Source organism: Lemur catta, chromosome 3, assembly GCF_020740605.2.
Source record: "Lemur catta isolate mLemCat1 chromosome 3, mLemCat1.pri, whole genome shotgun sequence".
NCBI classification, from domain to species: Eukaryota; Metazoa; Chordata; class Mammalia; order Primates; family Lemuridae; genus Lemur; species Lemur catta.
The window spans coordinates 108,075,200-108,091,621 of NC_059130.1; the positions used below are offsets into that span (position 1 = coordinate 108,075,200).

The following is a 16,422-nucleotide window of genomic DNA, read 5'->3' on the forward strand; positions in this document are numbered from 1 at the left end:
TGCTCCTATATTTCCTTCTATGAGTTTTATAGTTTTAGCTCTTACATTTAGGTCTACAATCCATTTTGAGTTAGTTTTGTGTATGACAGGAGAATGGGTACAACTTTTTTTTGTATATAACTGTCCTGTTTTCTCAGCACCATTTGCTGATTTTATATCCTGCAACCTTGCTAGATACTTATTAGTTCCAATAGGTTTTTGTAGATTCCTTAGGATTTTCTAGGTTTAAGACTATGTCTCCTGTGTATAGAAACAGTTTTACCTTTTTTTTTTTTTTTTTGAGACAGTTTCTTTCTGTTGCCTCAGGTAGAGTACAGTGGCATCATCATAGCTCACTGCAACCTCAAACTCCTGGGTTCAAACTATCCTCCTGCCTCAGCCTCCCAAGTAGCTGGGGCTATAGGTGTGAGCCAGGATGCCCATCTAATTTTTCTATTTTAGTAGAGACTGGGTCTCTCCCTTGCTCAGGCTGGTCTTGAACTCGTGAACTCAAGTGATCCTCCCACCTTGGCCTCCCGGAGTGCTAGAATTACAGGCATGAGCCAACGTGCCAGGCTAGTTTTACCTCTTAATATCCAATGTGAATGCCTTTTATTTATTTTTCTTGCCTAATTGCCCTGGCTAGAACCTCTACAACAATGTTGAGTAGAAGCAGTGAAAGTGAATATCTTTGTCTTGTTCCTGATCTCAGGGGGAAGCAACCTGCCTTTCACTGTGTGATCTCAGCTATGCGCTTTTTGTAGAAGCCCTTTATCAGGTTGAGGAAGTTCCTTATCTCTAGTTTGGTGAGTGTCTTTTTCATGAAAAGGTAGTGGATTGTGTCAAACGATTTTCCTCCATCTATTGAGATGATCATGTGGTGTTTGTCCTTTATTCTGTTGCTATGGTATATTACAGTAATTGATTTTTGCATGTTAAACCATTTCTGGAATAAATCCTACTTGGTCATGGTGTATAATCCTTTTCGTATGTTGCTGGATTCTGTTTGCTCATATTTTGATGTAGATTTTTGTATCTCTATTCACAAGAGATACTAGTCTATTGTTTTCTTGTGATGTCTTTGGTGTTTGGAATCAGGGTAATATTGGCCTCATCAAATGAGTTGGGAAGTGTTCCCTCCTCTTCTATTTTTTGGATGAGTTTGTGAAGAATTGATATTAGTTATTTAAATGTTTAGCAGAAACAATCTGGGTCACAGCTTTTAGAAACAGCTGGAAACGTGGAAAGGGCTTGGGCTTGGGGACCTTGGGCAGAGGCTGCTGAATTTGGCACACAGGCCTGTTCTGATTGGCATGCACATTATTTTAAGACATTTGAACCAGCTTTTTTTAAAAATTAGAGATTTCACATAAAAATCCTGATTTTCAGATTCTCTAAGAAAGTTAGAACCTCTGGCAACACTGGCCCCTGCTTATGCTGAATAGGGGCTGCCCTTTAAGAATGGCCCGTGCTCTCTGGTTTGCCCTTGCTGTGTCTTCATTTGCTCATTTATAAAATGGAGACATTGATAATTCTTACCTTGGAGAATTTTGAGGAAGATTAATTGAGATGATTGTAGAGAAGTTTGGCATACAGAAGTCACTGAATAAATTTACCTCTTGCCTTTTCCTGGCTGCGTAGTATTCTGGTGCATGGATATACATACTATGTAGCATTCCTTCAACGGTAGACATATAGATGGACTTCAAGTTTTCCCTGTTTCACACCAGGCTGCAAAGGATATGCATGTACATGACAGGCAGTTTTCCATAGTGATTAAGAGTATATTCGTGCTATTGGACTTGAATCCCAGCAGTGTGACCTGCTTATCTGCTTATCTCCTATCCTTTTGGAATGGTTGAGATGAGAAGGTGAGTGGGATGACCTCACATGTCATTGAAGATATATCTGCAGTTTTGCGCTCAAAAGGATGGGAAGGGCACAGGTGGGTGCAGGAAGATGCAAGAGTCTCCAGGCCCCTTCTGCAAATGTGAGAGCTGGCATGCCCTATCTCAAGATCTCTTCCCCACCCTGGAGTGTGAAGCCAAGTGCCAACTCACATGCATCTGACAGACTAACAGGTGGGCAGTCCGGGGAGATAAGCAAGTGGGTGTCAGGCAGAGGGAGGGAGGTGTCAACCACAGAGCAGAGCCAGGTGACAGCAGCCTCAACCCCACACTCAGCCCTGTCCTTAACCCTCTGAGCCAATGATGGTCCCAGACCCCCTCTTGACCTGGAGTCCTTACCTGGTACCCTTCAAAATGTCCATGTGACAGAGCTCCTGGACCCATGCACTGAGCAGGTTGAGAAGTCAGCTGGCTGGCCTCAAGGTTGGAGGTGGCAGTGGTTATAAGTTGAAGAAGTTTTTGAGGTTCTCAGGGAGGAAGTGGGGCTCCTAGCTGTGGTTCCATTGCCTCCCTTTCTTCTTGCACGAGCCAGCCCAACCTCCTAGCCCCGGCCCTACTGCGCTCCCCCAACCCCAGCCTCCTAATAGTAAGCTCTGCTGTGTGTACATCACTTTCTATTTCAGCAACATCCAGTAAGCTTCTGATAGCCGGGCTCTAAACTTCAAGGTCTGGGTCATATGCCTATGGGCTAGATTCCCAGAAACTAGTCCAATGCCCGATACATAGTTGGCAATCAGTAAATATGTGAATGAATGAAGGAGTGACTGAATGAATGAATGACAATTGCCTGCAGGGTGCCAGATGCTAATTCTGTACCTCATTTTTCCAATCCTTAACTTGGGTCTCTGTCCATCTTGATTTTTTGGGGGGTCCTATGGCCCCTTCTACCATGACAACTGCGTGGCCCCTTTCACCTCTTCAAAGGCCCGGCAATCCCTCCATGAGCAATCCTTCCCCTCTGGGACTTCACAGCACCAACTTGGGTCATGTGATTCTCTTTAAATTGTATATATTTAGGGTGTAGGACATGATGTTTTCATATATATATATACATAGTGAAGTGACTGCTACAGTCAAACAAGTTAACATATCCATATAGTTACCTTGTGTGTGTGTGTGGTAAAGGTACCTAAAATTACTCTCAGCAAATTTCCAGTATGCAATACAATATTATTAACTATAGTCCTCAGGCTGTGTGTTAGATCTCTAGGCTTACTCATCCGACATAACTGCAGTTTTGTATGCTTGGACCTCCATCTCCCCACTCCCCTCACACACACACACACCCTCGCCCCTGGTAACCCACCTTTCTGCTCTCTGTTTCCATGTATTCCAGTTTGGGGTCATGTGATCTTGAATAAGTCACTTTCTTCTGTCAGTTTTCTTGCCTGTGAAATGGGAATAACGGCATCTGTTTTGTGGGGTCATTGTGTTGATCAAACAAAACAAAGCATGTTGAGAGCTTTGCACAGTTCCCGGCACACAGTGAGGGCTCGCGTGCCGAGAGCTATCATTAATATTATTGTGGTGTGTGGACGGGAGTGGGGGCCAGACTTTTGGATGAGAGCAGTGGCCCGGCTACCTGGGAGGGGTCAATGGACAAAGCAATGAAACTGATTGTAGTTGATCTCTCTAAGTCCGCTCCCCAAGTTCTGATCTTCCAAAGTGAGCCAGGAGTAACCATCACAGTGCAACACTTTTCGGAAGCTGTCTTTCAGATGCTTGCCTAACTAGACATATAATATCGACCGTCACCCACATTTATCAATGCTTTAGGGCAGGCACCATCCTAGGGGGTTTACATGAATTATCTTGAGGAATTCTGGAAATAACTCTATGAGGCAAGTACTATTATTATCCCCATTTGACAGATGAGGAAAGAAGCACAGAGAGGTTAAGTGACTTGCCATAAAGTCATCCAGCTGGGATTAAACGTAACAAAGCTAATTTTTTTTTTTTTGGTGAGACAATCTCTGTTGTCCAGGCTAGAGGGCAGTGACATCATCATAGCTCACTGCAACCTCAAACTCCTGGACTCAAGCAATCTTCCTGCCTCAGCCTCCCAAGAAGCTGGGGCTACAGATGTGTGACACTATGCCCAGCTAATTTTTCTATTATTTGTAGAGATGAGGTCTCACTGTGTTGCACAGGCAGGTCTCAAACTCCTGTGAGACTCTTGCCTCAGCTTCCCAAAGTGCTGGGATTCCAGGTGTGAGCCACCTCGCCCGGTCTAAGCTAATATTCTTAACCACTCTGTGTACTCACTCTGTACGGAGATCCTTGCTAGCCTTGTATGGTAAAGGGAAAAACTGGAGCCCACCCGTGTGTCCACCAACAGGCAAATGCTACATATTATGTCCGACCCTGCAATGAACACGACATAGTCAGGGAAAAGCAGGAGCTGGATATGTATGTTCATGGCATGAACTGATGGCCACAATAGATTATTGGATAGGAAATCCGGCAGAGCAATATATATTGGATATTCTCATGGTTGTATAGACATAAAATTTTAAAAATCCATTTACCTGTTTGTTGGTTCACAGAAAAATGCCTGGAAGGATAAACACTCAACAGTTCCCATTGACCACTGGGAAATTGTGAAGGAGGAGGAGCTTTCATCCTTTGTTTCTGTATTCTCTGCTATTTGAAATGTTTACCACTAGTAGGTATTATTTTGCAACTAACAAAAGGAAGAAGAAAGTAAGTGTGCAGTGAGCACCAGAAGCCTGAGGACCCAACACCCTCCAGCTCTGGTCCCCTACCCCAGCGCGATCTCCCCTCAGAGGCCTCTCTAATGTGTCCCCCCAGCCCTGGAGGCAGCTCCACCCTGCTTCCCCTCCATGGGCACTTCCTGAGCCCACTCTGGTCACCCATGACTTTCCTTGGCCAGGGTCTCTCATCTGGGTCTGGGCATGTGCCCAGGCCCCCCTCTTAGAAAGCCATGGCCCTACCTACCTCTGTGCTACCTCCCTGGATATTGGGACAAGGTGACATCACAGTTAGGCCTGTGACACCACAAGGCATGGAGGCTGACAAGACAGAGGATCTGGCAGGGACCCGGGAGATGGGAGCAAGGAAGGGCTTGGCAGGTAGAGGCTGTTCTGTGTGGGAACTTGAGGGAGTGTGTCCTCAGCCCACCTCCCGGGACATTTCTGAGCCAAACCAGGGGACTTTCAGGATTGGAGACCTGGAAATCTCCAAGACTATTTCCCTTTTTGTTCTAACCGAGAGGTTATGCAGCCGTTCTGAGAGTTGGGCGCAGAGTGCAACGTCAGGACGAGGTGGTGCTGCAGATGGAAGGCAAAGATGTGTGGGTCTGTCTTGGACGTGGGGGTCTTCCTTCAGAGCCCAGCGACCCCCACTTCACTGGATTCCCAGCAAGACTGGAGGGGGACAGGCTTATGGGCTGGGAGTCTGGGGTCGGGGGGTTCTAACTTTTGGAGAGTGGAGTTTTGGCGAACCAAGACTGCAAGTGGCATCGTGGGAGAAACTCCTCCATTAACCTGAAGGACACTGGGAGGGCCACTGGGGAAGGAGGCGAGGCTGGGGAGGGAGGGAACAGCATGCCAGAAGACAGCATGAGAAGCAGAAATGAGGGGTGGGCATGGTGGTGCGGGGAGCTGACATTGCCATGAGATGGCGGAGTCCGAGGTTTGGCATTAGAGAGCTCTCGGCTACTTGCTCTGTGGCTCCGGGCGAGCTGCTTACTCCCTCTGAGCTTCTGTTGATCATGGGAATAATAAAATCAACCACACAGGCATATTGTGAAGACTGAATGTGATAATGCTTATGAAGCCACCAGCATGGTGCCAGGCACATGATACTCTGAGTGGTTCGTAAGGCTAATTCTTCACTCTGATCCTTGGAATACTCCAGCCTGAGCCCTGTAGCTTCATCTTCTGTTCTGGGCATGTATAATGCAGGATCCTTGGTTGTAAGCTACAGAAACCATTTCAGGGGGATTTAAGCAGAAAAGGAATTTACTTAAAAGATGCTGGGCTGGTCAGGCTTGGTGGCTCATGCCCGTAATCCTAGCACTCTGGGAGGCCGAGGCGGGTGGATCACTCGAGGTCAGGAGTTCGAGACCAGCCCGAGCAAGAGCGAGACCCCGTCTCCACTAAAAATAAAAAGAAATTATCTGGCCAACTAAAAATATATATAGAAAAAAAATTAGCCGGGCATGGTGGCGCATGCCTGTAGTCCCAGCTACTCGGGAGGCTGAGGCAGAAGGATCGCTTAAGCCCAGGAGTTTGAGGTTGCTGTGAGCTAGGCTGACGCCACGGCACTCACTCTAGCCCGGGCAACAGAGTGAGACTCTGTCTTCAAAAAAAAAAAAAAGATGCTGGGAAAGCTCACAGAAGGCTGGAGGGGCTGGGCTTGGAGAATATGGTGGATAGACCGAGGCTGGTAGGAGCCGGGACCACAGCTGAATATCACACCCCAGGACCAGCCCAGCAAGGACTCTGCGGTCTTCTCTGAGCCTCTCTCTTTCCTCTGTTGCCCTGGAAGCTGGACATGGCACCACAGCATTGGCAGTGTGGCCACTGACCTGCCACCTCAGGGCCACTGGCTTCTGATCCACATCTGGGTGGGGGCATCTGATCACCCCAGTCCACGTGTGCCAGCATCTGTGCTGGGGAGGGGGTTGGAAGCCGCTTTGGCTTTTGTAGCAGGAGATGCCTTTTGCTCCCTCGAGACTCACGGGGGGACAGTTTCAGACGCTATTCATCCAAAAACCTAACACATGTCTACACGGGAAACAAAAATGATTTGACAGTGGTCCCTGTGCTTGAGATGCTCACAGACATGTGGGCGAATACTTGTGGTGGGAAGTGATGGAGGCAGCTGCGGACATAAGTGGCAGCTCTGGGGGCTGAGCTGGCAGAGGAACACCAGCAACACGCCCCAGCCGTGGTGGACAGTCCGAGATGGCCCTCTGTGCTCCAGGTCACCTGGGTGGCATGGCTGGGGTGGAGACTGATGACTGGGTGGGGCTGTGTCCCCCTGGGCCAGACTTGGACACACTAGAATTTGTGTGAGTCCCCGGGGGGAGATGCACCTTGTGATGCTCACGGGAATAACGAAATTGCTCAAGCTAAAAAGCCACGACCTGGCTGGTGAGGCCTCCCCTTTCATAGCTAGTCATGCTTTACGCCCATTTTGCTGCATCCTTGAATTATCTCTTGCCCTCTTGGGGCCTCAGCTTTCTATCCGGATCAGAGGATAGACTGTCCCAGGATCAGGAGATCCGAGATGGGACCAAGAGAAGGAAGATGTGTTTGCTGCTCTGGGACTCCACTTGCCTCATTCCATATCCTTCTATGTTCCTATTCTTGTCTCTGCCTGTTCCTGTTTCTGCAACCATCTCTGCCTCTTCTGTCACCATCTCTGCCTGTTCCTGTCCCTGCCTGTCACCAACACTGTCTTTGCTGTCATCAATGCCTGTCTCTATCTCAGCTCAGCCCCTATCTCCAGAAGGACCCCACCTCCAGCCTTTGAGCCCAGCTCTGTCCCTCTCGTGCTCAGCCATCTGGGTTCTCTGAGATCAGAGGTAACACCCTTCCCACCCCCAATACACACACGTCCCGAAATTCCAGCAGCCCCAGTTCTCTGTGATCCAAACCTGTGCATTGGCCTACAGAGTTGCTGCAGGGGGCAAAGGCTGGGTGATGGCTCCCCCTTGTCACATCTTGCAGGGCTCCCAGGGCTGCCTGCTCACCCCCCTCTTCCTATTTGTGGCATCTTCAAATGTAGCACCTTCCTGTCATCTCTCACACCCATGAGACCTCAGCCACAGGCAGCTGCTGCCCGCCTGCCCACCCTGCTTCCTTCCCCAGCCGGAGCAGTGCTGCAGAGCCAGGAGAGCCCACGGCAAGTGGCCCTCAGGGGCCAAGGTATTTGTTTTGAGACCAGAGGCGGGGTTGGGAGGAGTCAGGGGAGAGGGAAGGGAGAAGGGTTTGGAGGGCTGAGACACTGGGTGCAGGTTTTAGGGTCTGAGGGCATTTGTGGTTAAGGAGGGAAGAGAGGTCACTGAAGGGACAGGGATAGGGTCTTGGGGCATTTGCCAGGCTGAGGTGATCCCTGTGCCGTGTGGCCTCAAGTGAAGGATGGCAGAGGAGCAAGGTGCTGAGTGAGCAGATAGCTGAGCTCTCAGAGCATCCTCCCATCAGCCCAGTCAGGGCCCCTGGGGACTCTTGGCTCACTCAGGCTTTGTTCATGGCAAAAGTGCAGAGCCTGGGCCATCTGGGTGACAGGAGTGTACACAGCTGCCCAGAGGAGCTGTCTGGGTGAGCTGGGATGCACGACTCCCCTTGGTGCAGAGCCTCTGGTTGGTAGAGGCAGGGACATCTCACAGCACAGAAGGGGTGGCCTCTCAGTTCTTGGTGACCCTGAGGAATCTGGAATGTTCCTTCAGATCTCTGAGCTCACTTGAAAATAACCTCCATGAGGACCCTCCTCTCTCCTCTCAGTACAGCTCTGCTCCTCCCCTGACTGGTTAGTCTCCATTCGATCTCCTTCCCTCACCTATCAGGGGAGCATCATTGGCTTCCACATGTCAGCGCTAAGACAGTCCCTGCACAGCGACCAGTCCAGCCCTCCCATTTTGCAGATAGGGAAACTGAGGCCAAGGGAAGTGAATGGCTTGTGGTCACACAGCATATTAGTGGGAAAGCCAGTCCTAGAACCCAGACTCCTATTTGGAGGACTTTCACAGCTTACCTGTGACTCACCTGTCTTCCCAGCAGGTAGAGGGGACATGAAGGGAGAACCAGCTGCTCAGTAGGGTTATTGCCACAAGACCAAGGCCTTGAGGGGGACGGGGGACTCTCTGTCCCCAAACCTGGACTTCCAGCTCTGCCAAGGCGACCAGGTAAGGTGGGGTCCCAGCCTTATCTTTCTGGGTAGTCTGCATATGATAGGAGGTGACATTAGGAGGAAGCAGGGGGATGTCTGAAGGGGCCTAGATCACCGTCCTCCCTGGTCCTGAGCACCTCCTGCCCCAGGCACATCATGGGGATGTGCCCTTGAGGGGCCAGAGACCCTCTCCCCGTGCCCAGGTTCCATACTCTCCTATGGGGGAAAGAGGGGGAGGCCCATGCAGAAACGTGGCTGGATGACCATGGCCTTGGGTCTCAGTGAGGGGGCTCAGGGCCACCCTGTGGGGTTGACAGCCTTGGATGGGGATTTTCTGCAGGTTCACCCTGGCTCCATTCAAAACACAGCGGGTGGTCTGAGACACACTGAGGACCAGGGTGGTTGAGGTGGTGTTGGGGAGAACAGGGCTAGATAGTGTTCTAGGGGGCAGGGGAGGGCAATCCTGCGGCTAGTCCTTGGGGAAAGAAATCTTTGGATGAGGGAAGGGGAAGCCATTTGAGTGACAGATATGGGGTGGGGGAGTGAGTGCCTTAGCTTCTTCTCCCCTTTGGAAACCACACTAGGGGTGGTGGCATCCAAGGGACCCATGGAGTCCCAGCCACCAGCCCCCAAGCCCCTTGCCCCTTGCCCTCCAGGTCTTCTCAGCCTGCAGGCCACCTCCAGACACAGTGGATTCTCATAGCCCGTCCTGTGCCAGTTGGCTGTGCCCCTTGTCACTGGCACCGGCCAGATCTTCCCGGCTGGCCTGCCCCCAGGGCCTGGACCTATACCTGTGCACCCTGCAGCCGGCACCCCTGGGCACAGTCCCGCAGGGTCTCAGAGAGGACTCCTTAAGCATGAGTAAGGCCAGAGCACAGTGCTGTACCCGCACCTTGGTGGAGGCTGGAGGCGGGGGTGCTGCTAGGTTTGGAGATGGGAGGTAGAGGGGACACGGTGTCCCTGGTGATGACAGAGCCTCAGGCACACATTATTTCTATATTTTGGCCCTGGCGTTCTGGTCTGAGGGTGCCAAGGGGCGATCAGGTGGTGACACCTGAGCCAGAGGAGGAGGTGGGCAGTGGCTTTCATAGCCGAAGACACGGGGGTGGGAATGGTGTTCTGTCAGCTTACAATGTCTGAGCTAGTGGGGTTTTTCTTCAAAGATAAGAGCACTGGACTGGGAGTCAGGGAACAGGGGTTGGAGTCCTGGTTTTACCCTTGCTAGTTCTATGAACTTGGGCACATCCCTGAGGCTTACTCTCTTCATCCATAGAAGCGAGATCTCATCTATACCTATGTTCTAGGTTTGTTGTATTGTAGTATTATAATATACCATTTCCTTAAGCAACTGTGACCTCCTGGAGGGCAAGGACTATCCTGCTGTGTCCTTCATTTCTGGGACCCCAGCACAGAGCACAGAGTGAAACGACTCAGTAGAGCTGAGTGAGTCAATAAATGAGGCTCAAGCAGACAATCTACTTTTGAATAGTTTTTTCTTTTTAGTATTTTACTTGTTATTGCTGTTAGCTTTACTTCTACCTCACTGCTGTTGTATCCCAGTTTCCCTGGCTAGCTCTTCTTCTCTTACCTCCTAAATATTTTCATCCCTCAGAGCTCAGCCCAGAGTCCTCTACTCTTCTGTCCCGTCCCCTCCTCTCTTCTTTTTCTTTCTTTCTTTTTTTTTTTTGAGACAGAGTCTCACTCTGTTGCCCAGGCTAGAGTGCCATGGTGTCAGCCTAGCTCACAGCAACCTCAGACTCTTGAGCTCAAGCAATCCTCCTGCCTCAGTCTCCCAAAGTGCTAGGATTAAAGGCATGAGCCACTGTGCCCAGCCTACATTTTTTCTATATATTTTTAGTTGTCCAGTTAATTTCTATTTTGTAATAGAGACAGGTTCTCGCTCTTGCTCAGGCTGGTCTCAAACTCCTGACCTCTAGCAATCTTCCCTCCTCAGCCTCCCAGAGTGCTAGGATTACAGGCCTGAGCCACCGCACCCGGCCCCCTCCTCTCTTCTTGTCTTCTCTTCCTTCCTTCTCTCCTCTTTTTTTCCTCTTCCCCTCCCCTATTCACTTCATCTAGAGCAGCGCTGTTTGATAGAACTTCTTGCCGTAATGGGAATGTTCCATACCTGTGCTGTCCAATACTATACCTATTGAGCACTTTAAATGTGGCTAGTGCGACTAAGGAACTTAATTTTTTTTTTTTTTAAGACAGAGTCTTGCTCTGTCATCCAGGCTAGCATGCAGTGGTGGGATCACAGCTCACAGCAGCCTCAAACTCCTGGGCTCAAGCAATCCTCCCGCCTCAGCCTTCCGAGTAGTTGGGACTAGAGGCTTGCACCCATGCCTGGCTAATTTTTAAAACTTTTTGTAGAGATGGGGTCTTGCTATATTGCCCAGGCTGGTCTCGAACTCCTGGACTCAAGCAATCCTCCCACCTCAGCCTCCCAAAGCGCTAGGATTAAAGGCATGAACCACTGCACCCAGCCTACATTTTTTATTATACTTATTTTAATTAATGTAAATGTAGTCACATGTATCCAGCGGCTGCCACCGCAGATCTAGCATCACCCTTATGTGGTCTCATCTGGGCCCATGGCACCCAAATTTCTGTCTCCACCTCATATATCTCCTTTAAACTCCAAACCAATTTATCCATCTATCCACTTGACTTTTCCACCTGGATGTCTAATAGGCTTCTTGAATCATTTTCTCCCCCTGAAATTGTTAAGCACTAAGAAATGCTAGTAGCTTTCATTGGCAAGTGCACCTGCAGACCAGGAACCTGAAGCCCAGAGAGGGGAGGCCGCTTGCTTAAGTTGCCCAGCAGGCTTGCAGGCTGGAGCTTTCCCACCCCCGAGCTGGGCAGGTTTGATAGGGAACAGAACTTTACCCCAGGCTGTGGGGTCCTGACCTTCTTCCTTTTCCTGCTCAGAGCACCAGCCACCGGTGCTGCATGCCAGCTCCACCGATGAGAAACTCGCAGCCAAGTGCCCACCGAGCAGGGACAAGATGGGAAGCCAGCCTGAAAGAGCTGACAAGGGGACAATCTGCCCAGCTTTCTCTCCTCACAACGGCTCTTCTCCACCCCCCTGGCAGAATAGAAAGGGCCTTAGCCCCTTGGCTTTCTGCTCCTGCCCCCTTCCTGCCCCCATCTCCAAGGAGCCCCCATTCCACTTCTACCCCTTCTACCCTGGGCACCCACTTCTCCTGCCTCCACGCTACCTGTTCACCTATGGGGCCCTACCTTCTGTCCAACGTCCCCACCTCTTCATGCTGCCCCAAGACACCTCCTACCCCACCATGGCTGTGCCCAGCTTGCTGATGACAGTCAATGAGCCTAGGCACCCCGGTGCCCTGACAGATAACCTGCTTCCCAACCCAGGGGCCTGCCAAGCCTCTGGCCAAGCCCTGTCCTTCCAGGCCCAGAATCCAGGCCCTGGAGCTGCTCCAAGCTACTCCTCAGGTCTGGAGTGTGCTGGCGTGGTGGCCCCAACGAAGAGGGCCCTACCGGGCTCCCAGACAGGCACGGCAGCCCTGCCTTACCCGTTGAAGAAAGAGAATGGCAAAATCCTGTACAAGTGCAACGTGTGTAGCAAGAGTTTTGGGCAGCTCTCCAATCTCAAGGTACATGCCTCCTGGGCTCTGCTGCTCCCCTCAGCCTCCTTCAGTGGCACGCCACCCTCTACTCCTCGCCTGCTTCTAGGAGCAAGGACCTCAAAGCTAGAAGGGCCCTGGGCAGCCTGGTTCATTTGGGTGGAGAAAGAGGCTAAGATGGCACCAAAGTCCTCATCACCCTAGAAGACTGTCTATGAGATCATCTAAGTTAAAAATGGGGAAACTGAGGCTCCTACTGGGCATTTGCCCAAGGTTACTTTGATTTAATGATGGTGTTTGGCTTTGATCTGTCTCTCAACCTCTAGTGCAAAGCACTTTCCAGGACAACCATCCTTTTGGATTCCCAGTAAAGCCTCTGCTTTATTTTTTTGGTGGTCTGTTGGGAGAATGGATAGATTTTGGTGAGTCTAGATCACACCCTGACAACCAGCTTTTTTCAAGTGGGATCCCGCAAACCAGCACACGTGCTGTTGGCTTCATCACCGCATCTCCCAGCAGGGGGCGCCCGAGGGCGCATCGCTGTGTGTTAGAGAGGACCGGAAGCTCTGCACAAGCGGGCCGCGCTGAGGTTGAGGAAACGTTATGGTTACTGGGGGACAGCCCTACTGTATCCAGTCGGGCAGGAGTTCTTAAACTTTAATAAGCCTCAAACCAAGCTGGAGAGCTAGTAAACATGCACATTCCTAGGCCCCAGTCCAGAGTTTTTGATTCCACAGGTCTAGGGTGGGGCCTGAGAATCTGCATTTCTAACATGCCCTCAAGGTGCGATATCAATGCTGCTGGTCTGTGGACAATGCTTTGAATAGCACTGCTCCAGGGTATACCAGGGTTACCCCTTACCAGGCCTTGGGACCCTGCCATCTCCTCTGCAGGGCAGCAGAAAGAGGAGTATCCTGGGGGTGATAGGCCCGGAGGGAGGTGACAGAGAGGCAGGGGATTGAGGGGCCTGCATACCAACAAGGGGTCCTGCAGGGAAGTGGGCAGAGATTCAGAGGGGACCCCAGGCCCTGCTGGGTGCCCTGGGAAGTTGGCAGCGTTTCTCCCACACCTGGTTCAGGTCCACCTGCGTGTGCACAGTGGGGAGCGTCCATTCCAGTGTACCCTGTGCCAGAAGAGCTTCACCCAGCTTGCCCACCTGCAGAAGCACCACCTAGTGCACACTGGGGAGCGGCCTCACGAGTGCCCGGTGAGACCCTCTTGCCCCTCCCCTGTACTCCTGCAGGCTGGTGAGGAGTTCTTAGCCCCTGGGGGGATGGCACCTGCAGCCTCCATTCCCCAGGCCTTTTGAGCAAATGGAGACAGGAAAGAGGAAATGCGGGGGGAGGGGGGGCCCGAGAGTCCAGTGTATGTGAAAATGATCCCTCTCAGCCTGGAATGAGTGATGTTGGAGGTCCTTCCCAGGGCCTGGGGGGGTGGGGAGGGATTAGAGACTGATGTCTGTGGGGGGAGAATAATAAAGTTGAGGGTCCTGGAGAGTGGATACCCATTACCCACCTCCCAGGGCTGTCGGAGGAGTTAATGCCATAGTGTATGCAAGTATCCGAGGAGGAAAACAATTAGATCCATGTTAGCTCCCTCCTCCTGTGAGCCCAACCACATCCCTTGGGAGATTAGAAGGGCAAGGATTCTTTCCCAATTTTACAGGGGCAGAATGAAAGCAGTGTAGTGGCTGAGTCTGGGCTACAGGATCAGGCTACCTGTGTTCAAATCCTAGCTCTGCCTCCAATTTGCTGTGTGACCTTTGGCTAGTGGCTTTACTCCTCTGAACCTCTGTTTTCTCACTATAATACAGGAGTTGTACTAGTTACTTAGTCATGCTTCCTCTGGGGAAGACTACATGAAACCAATTCCTGGCATGTGGCAGCCACCAGTAAAAGTTCATTACCTCCACAGAAGCTGCAGACTCACACATATGGGTTCTATGTGATTATCTTATTCAGCCCCCATACCTGTGAGGCTAGGTATTAATAATCATATGTTACCAATGAAGAGAAGAAGGCTCAAAGAGCAGTTACTTATCCAAGCTCGCACAGAGAGTAGCAGAGCACTGACCCAAGTCTGCCTGGCTCTGATATGCAGTCACTGTGGGTTCCAGGGAGAAATCATCAGGAAAAGCTTCTGGGCCTGCATGGACAGGGAGGGGTTCATGTTGTGGGGTGTTTCCCAAATGGGGAGGTGGCGCAGAACTCCTGAGTCTCCAAGGGCAGAGCTGATGCCAGCGTTCCCATCAGACATGCCACAAGCGCTTCAGCAGCTCCAGCAACCTCAAGACCCACCTGCGTCTGCACTCGGAGGCCCGGCCCTTCCAGTGCAGCGTCTGCCTGAGTCGCTTCTCCCAGCACGTCCACCTGAAGCTGCACCATCGGCTGCATGCCCCAAGGCCCTGGGGCCTGGCTCACACCCATCTGCCCCTGGCCTCTCTGGCCTACCCTGCCCCATGGCACCAGGGAGCACTAGATCTTGTAGCAGTGCCATCGGAGAAAGAGATGGGCTGGGATGTGGGCAGGGTCAAGGTGTCCTTGACATCCCAGGGAAATCAAGAGCAGCCAGCCTGAGTGGTGGTGCCAGGACTGCCCTGGGGAGGGGGCTGGGGAAAATAATTAAAGGGTTTTCTCTCTAATGAGTTGAGGCCTCCTAAACTTCAACAGTGGAGGGGAAAACCACTGTGTATTTGCCAGACCCCACACTCCACGTGAGAGCAGGTCAGGGGACACAACTGGAGTGGGGAAGAGCCTGTGCTGCCAGTGCCTGGGGTGGGTGCCTGCAGCCATCTACCTCCGGCTGCGTGTGGGTTCCACTCCCTGTCTGGGACCTATCTGGGACCAGGCCTCCGTCTCAACTCACCGTTGGGCAGTCCAGCCCTCCAGGACTCTGCGCCGTGCAGACTGTGCTGCCCAGCAGGGGCACACTGCCCTGTTTCCGAATGGCTTTTCCAACACCTGTCCAGGTGTCTCTGCTGCCTCCCACCACCTTCTAGTCTCACAGTTCTTTCGTGGCCACAATGCCCCCTCCGCCACACTCCCTGCATGGCTGGGGCGGGGGGTGGTGCTCCTTGTGGAGGTAGCAAGGAAGGAGACACAAGGTGTCAGCGTCCACTCATGACCAGCAGAACAAAGTCATCCGTGTGCCAGGACCAGTCACCACAGAGGGAAAAGGGCTAACGGGGTGCCGAGCTCCGGGAAATGGGTACAGGCAGAGGAGAACTGGCAAAAAAACTGAGGAGTGGGGATCCTCCTGAGGGCCCTTCTCCCTGCAGGCCCGGGGACCCCCTCAAACGCGCAAGTTGTTCCCCATCCCCGCTCTTGAGTCAGAGAGGCAGCGTCAGAAATGGCTATGGCTGGCAGGCAGGAGGCCCAGGCTGTGATTACAATAAATGATAGCTATTATTAAACATGACAGTAATTTTCAGACCAAGTGGGGCTCTCTAGCAGACTTCCAGCAGGGGCAGCATCTGCACCCCTGTGGGGACTCAGTGCTGCTTCTCCACCGCAGTGCAGAACCCGATTCCCGCTCTGCGTTGTAGTTGTCTCGTAGGGAATCCAGCATGGCAGGGCAAGGGCAGGGTCGGCTGCGATCCCACCGGTTCCAAGCCCACCTCAGTCACACCTTGGGCCCCGCGCGGGACACCAACCACTCGCGCTAGGCCCCGCCCAGTCGGCGAGGCCACGCCCATTCCCGGCCCTTGGCCCCGCCCCGTGGTCTAGCCTCGCCTGCTCCTGGGCGGTGCCCCTTTGCTCGGCCCCGCCTCCCGGCCCTGCCCGGCCCTGCTCGCCCCAGGCCCCTGGTTCCCAGCCCGCCTCGTGCAGGTCCAGCTCCCCAGCTGGCGCCCCGAGTCGGCACCTGCTGACTCCTCCCGAGGCCTGAAAAAGTAGCACGGCCAGGGCGGAGAGCAGGCGTGGGGGCGTGGGCTCAGGCGGAGGGGCTGGGGGCTGCGGTCCGGAATGGGGGCGGCGTCCTCCAGGGCGCGCGCCCTGCCCCAGGGCACGGGCAGCATCTGGGTCCGATCCCCGCCCTTGAGGGCCGCGGGTGGGGCGGTTGTTTGCTCATTGGCGCGGCCGGAG

The 16,422-nt window shown here is 52.4% G+C and overlaps 1 protein-coding gene across 1 annotated transcript; it reads left to right on the top strand.

The window, feature by feature from the left end:
* Positions 1-8,646: 8,646 nt before the first annotated feature.
* Positions 8,647-14,933, top strand: ZNF683 (zinc finger protein 683). Its single transcript, XM_045545886.1, is given in 5 exon segments — positions 8,647-8,760; positions 9,401-9,605; positions 11,679-12,370; positions 13,419-13,547; positions 14,593-14,933. Coding segments are annotated over 5 exon segments (1,464 nt in total). The 3' UTR covers positions 14,917-14,933.
* The last annotated feature ends 1,489 nt before the right edge of the window (positions 14,934-16,422 follow it).